Source organism: Erpetoichthys calabaricus, chromosome 8, assembly GCF_900747795.2.
Source record: "Erpetoichthys calabaricus chromosome 8, fErpCal1.3, whole genome shotgun sequence".
Classification (NCBI taxonomy): domain Eukaryota; kingdom Metazoa; phylum Chordata; class Cladistia; order Polypteriformes; family Polypteridae; genus Erpetoichthys; species Erpetoichthys calabaricus.
Genome location: NC_041401.2, coordinates 18,520,769 through 18,530,768, shown reverse-complemented (window position 1 = coordinate 18,530,768; position 10,000 = coordinate 18,520,769). Strand labels below are relative to the sequence as shown.

Below are 10,000 nucleotides of genomic sequence, written 5' to 3'. Positions count from 1 at the left end.
TGGCTATATACGCGATGTTTTAATGCGCCTTTACTATGACGTTATAATGAGCAAAATTGCATTTTCTAATTTGAACAAGATAATGAAATTAAATTGAATTAGTGTAGCATTAATTCCTATATGTTTGTTGGCATTATGAGATTAACCAGCAATAATTTTATTAGGGCTGAAGGCTTTTTACCAACTGCTGCGGTAACAAGGCTGCCGTCGAGCCAATTACTGAAAGGTGATGTTATTCATGGTACATGTGCGACAGCGTAAAATTGGCATTTTAAGGGTTCCCTAAACACTATGGCGTGGGATTTGAAACTCTTTTATTAACAAATTATGAGAAGGCTTGGAGGGATTCTTGTATTACATTTCGTATTATTTTTACATTTTAGCCGCTTTTCTTTTTCGTTCTTCTTGATGTTATTAACAGTGTTCGCTTTTCTTCCTGTTGATGCTTCTTTACTTCTTCTTATTCAGCCCTTCATTCACCTTCTAAGCTGTTTATTCCAAGTCAGGGTTGCGGATCTTTTTTCTTTTTCTTCTTGTTATCCCGCGTCCTGACGTAAATTAAGCTGTTTTGATGGACAGATGTTATTATAATTATTACAGTTGTTGTTATTTGTTTTGGGGTGTTCTTTTCGATATTTTATTTCTAGTAGTAGTGATATCATGCGTTGTTGCGCTTTTTCTTGTCATGTAGTATGCATTAATTGTGGCTGTTATTCCTTTTATCATAGTGTTATTATACTTATTGTTTTATATTATTATAGTATCAGTGAACACACAATAGTAACGATAATAATAGTAATATAATAAACCGAAGAACAAAAGGAATTAAATGATGAGGCTAGAAAGACACATCGCTGCGTTGGAGCTCAGTGAACGATGCCCGATTTTGCGATCGTCTGCGCCGCGTTTATCGGTAACGCGGAAAAGCCGGCGATGCTTTCCTCTTTTTCGTCTAAAATGTAGGTCGGGCTTCTCCTCTGCAACTGTTGCTCCTCATTGTCTTTGCGCAGATCCCAGGATAAGATTAAGTCGTGCTCGCTCGACCACACGTCGGCTTCAATAAAAAGTGAAGTCTCCTCGAACAGGTGCGCAGGCGACTGATGCCCAAGGACGAATACACGAGAAATAAAACGGCAGGGCGCCAGGATAAGGTTTAAATTGTGATATACAGGATTTTTTTTTTAAAAAGGCGACGTTTTAGAGAGAGTGAGGTGTTAAACCGTGCAAACGAATTTTGAAGAAACGTGCGGGATGAAATCTGTTGGAATTTCACACTTGTCTTTTTAAAAAGTAGGGAGCTCCGTATATTAAATGAATAGCTGCAAATGCGTCACAACAGGAGAATTCAAGTGCAAATATTAAGTTACATAAAAACGTAAAAATACAACTTCAAATTGATTAGATTGTACGACTTGTTCATTCGCGTGTTCGACGTAGTTGTTATTTAATTTGAAGTAAAGCTTCTGACGAACAAAACGTGAAGGCATGAAAATACGCAAAAACGTTCGCCGTGTTCCGTATGCGCGCAAATGGATGAAGGCGCGCGTTAAACGAGTAAAAGTAAATAAATAAGACTTTGGAAAGGTACAAATGTTCAAGTCTGAATGAAAATTTTCCACCAGAGGTGCTGCTGACTTTTTGTCTCCCTTCCCCCCACCCCTGTGAAAAGTCTGATGTGCTCGGGATGGTCCACGCCGGCTGTTTAAATGATGAAAGGCTGTGTGTTGCAAGTCGTGTTAAATATATGGCTAATTATGCGTATGAAAATTAAACATCAGTGTTATGCTAATAGAGCTGCCTTCAGCTGTGGATCCGAGTACTTGAGACTACCATTTAATCAAATGCATCAGTAAGTAATCCACACGCACGTGTGAACTCTCGCCAGCCCTTTCCCCTCTGAGAAACGAAAAAATTGTAGCCCCCCCCCCCCCAATACAAAAAAAACCGGAGGCACCGGCGGTTCAATTCCACCCTGCTGTGGTAGCCCACCCCAACCACTGCCACCTTGGGGCACACATCAATTGGGGGGCACGTATTTTAAGTTTTCTTCTTGGTAAATATATAGCGCACTAAAACCGTTAGAAATGATAATCCAGTGTGCAATTATTTTGTCTGTTTAAATGCCCGACCAGGCAGTTTTTTCCCCTCACAGGTCAAATGAGGCAATTTATCTAATTAATAAACCCTGATTCAATGAGGGGGATTATTAATTCCGTTAATAATGATGGTGTATTGTGTTAAACTATTTAGACGGTGGAATGATTCTGATTCGGAGTTTGTGTGGATTAGAGTTGACCTTTCTGCGCTGTACGACAATCCATGCCGTGCTGGCCTAGCGTCCCGGCCGGTGTTGGTTCCCATGTCGCCCCCATTTATTGTCCATAACAAATTCGGCGTCCCTCGACTCCGTGCTTCGGTAAAATGGACGCATACATATTGTTTGTCAGTCATGAGCTCACATTTCCTTGAAGGTTAAGAGGCTTGGTTCTTGAATCTGCACGTACAAAACCAAATATAAAAGTATCACCGAGACATTTGGACAAGGCCGATTTCGGAACTGAAAGGGTCCCCGCTTCCTTTTTTTGGTTGTTTAAGCCGGTATATGGGGAAAAAATAATTTAGCAGGCAAATAATTAAAGCGGGCAATTCCTTGACGAGTAACAATGCGCCACATCGACAGTTTTTTAAAGCGGTTTGAAATAAATCAAAGTGCGCTCCGTTTCTGTTTTCCACTAATTCGCCGCGCTCAGGTTTACTCTACCATTTGAAGACGCCTCGCTATCGGCTTCACTTTTACTGGTTTCTTGACTCTTTTTTGCAGCTCCTGTGGAGCCAAGTCGCCTCCAGCCAATGGCGTGCGCCCGTGGAGAAAGTGAACCAATCAGCGCTCCCCTATGATGAATATTCATGAATTACTGATTCAAACCTTTGAGGCGAGTTTGTGTAGATCCACAGCATCATGCTTAGACTTTTCACAGAGACAAACTCCATTTTCTTATGAATGGAAAGTGAAAAAATCAGATCAGCTTAAATTGGGATCCATCCTTCACTGAGATCATACAAGAAAACAAAAAAGGAAGAGAAGGGACCAGCCAGAAGAGATGACAATGACCACGGTGCCAGAAAGTCTAAACAGCCCTGTGTCAGGGAAAGCCGTGTTTATGGAATTTGGGCCACCGAGTCAACAAATGTCGCCTTCATCCATGTCTCATGGACATTATTCCATGCACTGTTTACACTCCGCCGGCCACTCGCAACACGAAAACTCGTACAGCACAGCTTCATCTTTCCCTAGGTCTCTGGGTGGTTATCCTTATGTCAACTCGGTGGGCAGCCATTCCTCCAGTCCATATATCAGTTCAGTGCAGTCCTACCAAAGCAGCTCGACTCTGACCCAAACCAGGTTAGAAGACTCAGGTAAGACCGCCACACGTGTTGACTTTCTGCCGCGGACTTTTCAAAGGTTAGGGAACAACTGGCGCTCTGCTGGTTCAGTCCAGTGAGCAGACATGGAATTGGAAAATGAGCCCAGATGTTCGCGTATTAGTCTTGGTAATTATTTATTGCGTAATGCTATAAACAATGTATGCAATTAAGGCTAATTATACCTAAACTGTAGCTTGTAAAAATAGCAAAGTTGAGCTGTCGACTTCAATTCAGAGCTCCGCTGCCCTGCTTCTTCCATAGCGGCGCCTTTCTTTCTTTCTTTCTTTCTTTCTTTCTTTCTTTCTTTCTTTCTTTCTTTCTTTCTTCTTATTTTATTTATTTATTTTTGCTACAATATACCCTCATGCCGTGCCTTGTTTCTTCTTCTTCTTCTTCTTCTGCTTATTTTTTTCCTCTTCTTAATCGACAGAAACAGAGAAGAACACGGTGGTGGAAGGAGGAGAAGTTCGGTTCAACGGCAAAGGAAAGAAGATCCGCAAACCCAGAACCATTTATTCCAGTTTGCAACTGCAGGCTTTGAACAGGAGATTTCAGCAAACCCAGTATCTGGCGCTGCCCGAGCGGGCTGAGCTGGCGGCTTCACTGGGGCTCACGCAGACGCAGGTCGGTGTTCGTTAGACACTAATATATATGTATTTATGAAGAAAAAAAAAAGAACAACAGCAACAACAACAAAAATATATTTGTATATAAAAAAAAATAGATTTGAAAAAGGCAGAGTAAACTGGGATGGACGGACTGGCAGCGAATCCCAAAAAGCCTTTTAACACGAGAGTCATTTTGAGAGTCCAAGTCAATTAAAATACAATATCTATAATAAATATGTATAATAAAAAAGACATAAATGAATAAAAAATATACAAGCAACGGCCTCACTCGTGGTAGCGCCGAGCGACTGTTGACACTCACCATTCCGGAACACTGAGGGGCTGCGACCGCCACGCTTTAGCTCGACTTATGTGATCTGATTTATCAATAACAGCAAAAATGTTCTAAAATTAAACCACATTTTATTTGGAATGTTTTACATGTCATTTAATGAATCCATGCAAATTATTTGAAGGTCTTCTACCTACACTCTTATAAAAAAACAACAACAAAGGGGCCAAAAAGATGCCACAACAGATGCCATTTTGGTTCCTAAAAGAACCTTCCACGTGAAGGTTCCCGAAAAAAAAAACGTTTACTTATTTAAATCTGTAAAACAGACCGAAAAAAAACATTTACTTATTTAAATCTGCACAGACTCCATAAACAGATGAGAAGAGATCTGTGAAATGCCGTTGAGTTTCGAATTTTCAAAGGACTCTCGGTGCATACAGTCGCACGAGCTCGGAGCTGCGCTTCTTAATCTGCTGGTGTTCCTGCTAAAGGTCGCCTACCCTACATTAAAGATTTCGGTTTTGTCCACATGTTAGGAACCCTGTCAAAGTCCAAAGAAGCAACTTCATGGGCAAAGAAACCTTCGTAGCATGAAATGGGACCACACTGACAACCGGTGTTTTAAAAGGGCGTAGGAACAGTGAGGTTCATATAGCGCCTTACCTACACGTGTGTTACGTAGTGCCGAACTGTCTTATCTATGCATCTGTCTGTAATCGAGATATTTCTATGTGTGTCTGTCTGTCTGATCTTACCATCTATGATCGAGTTATGTGAATGTCTGCTTTGGGGGAATGCCAAATTTCCCCCTGGAAATGTTACTATACTAAAATCTATCTATCTATCTATCTATCTATCTATCTATCTATCTATCTATCTATCTATCTATCTATCTATACTAACATATATACACACACAAACAGAAACATAAGTAGTGTCAGAACTATCTATGTATCCAAGTGTGTGTTTGTGTATATATATATATATATATATATATATATATATATATATATATATATATATATATATATATATATATATATATAATAAACAGAGGGGGCCAAAAATGTATTCACGCTTCAACAAAAGAAAACACCTGTATCAAAGTTGTGATATTACATTTTCCAGATTTTAAGGGATGAATTTAAGTCACTTTTGATGTAAACTTTACAATTTGCTCTTTTAAGAAAGCATCGTATACTTGATCTGCCAACTCTTCTCTCACGTGCACATTGTTTGGCAGATAACAACTGTTAAAGTGTGTATACATTTTTTGGCCCCCTCTGTCTATAGTAAATTGTCTATATGTGTGTTATGTAGTGCCTGATCTATAATCTATTTAAATGTGTATGTGTATATTTGTGTATATGTATACATATACAGTATATATATGTGTGTGTATGTATGTCTGTATGTATGTATATATATATATATATATATATATATATATTAGTGTGTGTGTGTATTTATGTCTGTATGTGTATATATATATATATATATATATATATATATATATGTGTGTGTGTATTTATGTATGTATGTATTCGCATTGTCAACGTGCACAGTAAAATTGTTACCTTCACGTCCCGCCAACTTGCCCTCTCCACCGCCATGATAAAGAAGAATGTATTAAAACGAATCGTCTAAACAACATTTTCAATTACAGGGTTTTATGTAGAGAATATAAATATCCAGTATTTTGGTTAAGTTTTGAGACCGGACCTCAGCGGGTTATTCTATGCTGCTTATTTTCAAAGATCAGCCCTTGTGCTGTGAAATTTGTGCATTTGTGTCTAACTTTTATAATCTCTTAATATTTGTGTTTGTGTATATTCTCGTATAATTGACATGTGTGTATAAATAATGCTGTCGATTCGGGTTCATATTTTTTCTTTCCCGTTATTATATTTTATGAGAGTTTAATTATTTTTTTCTGCCTTTGCGCGGCCCAGTGTTACCTGTAAATCCTCGCATGTTATACTAAACATGAACTCTCCGATGAAGTTAACAATGAGCTGCTCTTTTGTTTTGTTTTGTTTTGCTTTGTTTGTTTTATATTATTGTATTTTCTTGCACGTAACTCACACGAGTCCCCGTTTTTTACGGTGCTTGCAGGTGAAGATCTGGTTTCAGAACAAGCGCTCCAAGTTCAAGAAGCTGATGAAGCAGGGCGGCGGCACGCTGGACGCCAGTGTTTTGGCTAACGGCAGGGGTCTGGCGGGCAGCTCCCCATCGGTGCCCCCCGTCTGGAACACTTCGTCTTCTGGTAAAACCCCTACAGGGACTCCGGGGACGTACATCCCCAGCTACACCTCGTGGTACCCTTCAGCACACCAAGAAGCTATGCAGCAACCTCAACTGATGTGATCGGAAATTCAGTCTCTCCCACCCTCACTGCCGGACCGTAACAAAGGGACGTCCGGCCAGCACTAGCCAGTAACGAACGCACTGCACCCACTAGTCCACGGCAGACGAGCACAGATGCGATGCGGAGCGCTTTTCCTCGGGCTGACAGCTGACAGACAGGTCGGCCTCCCACCACCTTTAGTGCCCCCAGTGAGCCTGGGAGCAGAGCCGGGCCTCGTGCGCAGGGGCACCCAGAATGTCTTTACGCGTGTTTGTAGCGAATCCTCTTTGCAATGGTGAAGAGAATGGGTGACAACGCATATCTCTAGCTGAATCTTCACATATCTGGAGGCTTTCAAAGCTGCTGTACCTCATTTCTGTGTTTTTTTTTAGCGCCTGTGTGCCTGTGTCCTTCCGCCAAGTCCGTCTGTCCGTCTGTGCACCTCATGGGTGGATCAGCCACGCAAAGTGTTTCCACTCGATGTTTGTGTTTTCGTTTGATTCCGTTTAGGGAGTCGAATAAAATGTCATTTCCCGTTAAAGGGGGCATCCCCGTGCCAATTTGGTTTTAGGCATCAGGCGGGAGGCTTTGGTTTACAGAAATGAAAGACGTGCGTGGGAGGCTCAAAGTGTTAAAACTGTGGCGACCCCCTGAGTCCCGTAGTGATTTGAGCGGGATAGACACGCCTAGGTCACCATTCGGTCTGAACTGCCTTTACATGTAAATGTCTTGTTTTATTTAATCTATTTATTAGCATTATTACTGTTATATTAAAATGAAAATTGTCCGCCGCTGGGAAAAGTACAATCACAACCCAGCTAAACTCATGACGTCTGACCCATGTCTGCCTACGAACAGAACCCTCCGCCTCCCAAAAATCCCCAAAAAGAAACGAAATGAGGTGTCGCAGCTTTTAGACGAACGAAGCCTTTGAAACAAAAAAAAAAATCTTCATGCCAAGAAGTTGTGCGTCTGCCCACCCCGAGGTGCGGACCGACTGATCTCTCCATCCCATACCAAGTCCAATCTGATGCATCCTCATTCATTTTCTCGTTTGGTTTTGTTTTCTTTGTTTTTATTTTACTATTCTCAGTGTGTGCGCGTGTGTGTGTGCGTGTGTGTGTGTGTGTGTGTGTGTGCCTGTATACACGATGCATTGTGAAATGAGATTTTATCTGTGAAATATGGAATGTGTTCATGAAATTTTTAAGTGTTTTGTTTTATCTATGTCAAAGTTTAGTTTTATAATGAAAATGTTAATTTATTGCTTTATATTATTCAGAATTCTTGTAAATACAGTGTAAAGTTTTAATTTATGATTTTAAAAAAGGAGACCGACTGAAGTGATAAGGTCCGTCTTTTTAAGTTACACGGGCGCCTACGACAAAAAGCTTTTTGTATTATAAATGTTTTTTCTCTCTTTCTCTCTCTCTCTTTTATAAGGGTGGGGCGGGGGTGAAGGCTGTGAACAATTTAAATTGTAATTTGAATTAAGTATAAAAATTTTAAATTAAAAACAAAGCACAACTGAAAGTCAAATGAAGTCCGTTTTTATTGACATGCGCTCTTCCGAATTTGCAGTTTGAAATGGATTTATTTATTCTCGATGCGCATGATGAAGCCATCACCGCACTCACTTGCATCTGCCTTCTTTGGCCAATACGTAGGTCACTCAGGACCCCTTGGTTTCGCCCACTAAAGTGTCTCTTGTGACCCCTCTCCAATTATTCCAATACAACAGTTTTAGAATTAGTTGCCATTAATTTACATCCATAGTCGCTATAACGTCCTTTCTCCTCTTATGTGGTTACAATAAACCCGCTTTTGAGCGCTGAATGACAGGAAAAGCGCCGGTGTGTGTTAAGTGAATAATTGGGCCAGGAGCAGGTGCTGCAGAAAGGCGGGGGGCGGGGGTTGGCCAAGGAAAAAAAAAAAAAGTTAAAATGGGGCTCTGGAGAAGTGGCGAGTTCAAAGGAGCTCTTGTTTGGGCTGAAGGCTGAACTGCGCTTTTTCAGCAACGATCACAGGGGGAGAGCGAATGGACTGGCATGTCGGACAAAACGCAGAAACGAGTAGGCGCGCGCGATCTGACACGCGCGCCCGGGACAGACAGGCAGACGCGCAGGCGGCGAGACATGGGAGCAGAGGCGGGCGGGCGGCGACATGAACCAAGAAATCCAGAAATTATCTATCTATCTGTCTATCTATCTAACCAATTCTTTCTTTCTTTCTTTCTTTCTTTCTTTCTTTCTTTCTTTCTTTCTTTCTTTCTTTCTTTCTTTCTAACATAGTATCTATTAATTTAAATATATCTAATGGATAGGTGGAAAGATATCTGTCTATCTATCTATCTATCTATCTATCTATCTATCTATCTATCTATCTATCTATCTATCTATCTATCTATCTATCTATCTATCTATCTATATAACCAATTCTTTCTTTCTTTCTTTCTTTCTAACATAGTATCTATTAATTTAAATATATCTAATGGATAGGTGGAAAGATAACCATCTATCTATCTATCTATCTATCTATCTATCTATCTATCTATCTATCTATCTATCTATCTATCTATCTATCTATCTATCTATCTATCTATCTATATAACCACTTATTTCTTTCTTTCTTTCTAACATAGTATCTATTCATTTAAATATATCTAATGGATAGGTGGAAAGATAATCAGCTATAGTCTCTCTTTATCATATCTATCTATCTATCTATCTATCTATCTATCTATCTATCTATCTATCTATCTATCTATCTATCTATCTAACCAATTCTTTCTTTCTTTCTTTCTTTCTTTCTTTCTTTCTTTCTTTCTTTCTTTCTTTCTAACATAGCATCTATTCATTTAAATATATCTAATGGATAGGTGGAAAGATAATCAGCTATAGTCTCTCTTTAGATATCTATCTATATAACCAATTATTTCTTTCTTTCTTTCTAACATAGTATCTATTCATTTAAATATATCTAATGGATAGGTGGAAAGATAATCAGCTATAGTCTCTCTTTATCATATCTATCTATCTATCTATCTATCTATCTATCTATCTATCTATCTATCTATCTATCTATCTATCTATCTATCTATCTATCTATCTATCTATCTATCTATCACAGATTGACGTTTTCTGCATTTAGTAACTTGACTTTATATACAGTATAGTTTATCAGTATACAGATAAAGTATCGCTCCATCAGTCAAAAGTATTAATGAAAGAAGCCTTGTTTTTATGCCATGCAAGTAATTTACAATGCCATTTATCGTGTATGATTATTAACATTTTTCAGCACCTAATTGTTGATTAAGATATT

General features: G+C 39.4%; 1 protein-coding gene across 2 annotated transcripts in view; it reads left to right on the top strand.

The window, feature by feature from the left end:
• dlx1a (distal-less homeobox 1a) overlaps positions 1 to 8,209 on the top strand; it is a 10,806-nt gene extending 2,597 nt beyond the window's left edge. The window contains exons 2-4 of one of the 2 annotated variants that reach the window (XM_051930700.1): positions 2,822 to 3,417; positions 3,857 to 4,050; positions 6,445 to 8,209. In XM_051930700.1, the coding sequence (XP_051786660.1) occupies positions 3,102 to 3,417; positions 3,857 to 4,050; positions 6,445 to 6,696 (762 nt within the window). In that variant the 5' untranslated portion in view covers positions 2,822 to 3,101 and the 3' untranslated portion in view covers positions 6,697 to 8,209. The remainder of the gene's footprint in view (positions 1 to 2,821; positions 3,418 to 3,856; positions 4,051 to 6,444) is intronic. The other variant, XM_051930702.1, reaches the window with a different exon arrangement.
• The last annotated feature ends 1,791 nt before the right edge of the window (positions 8,210 to 10,000 follow it).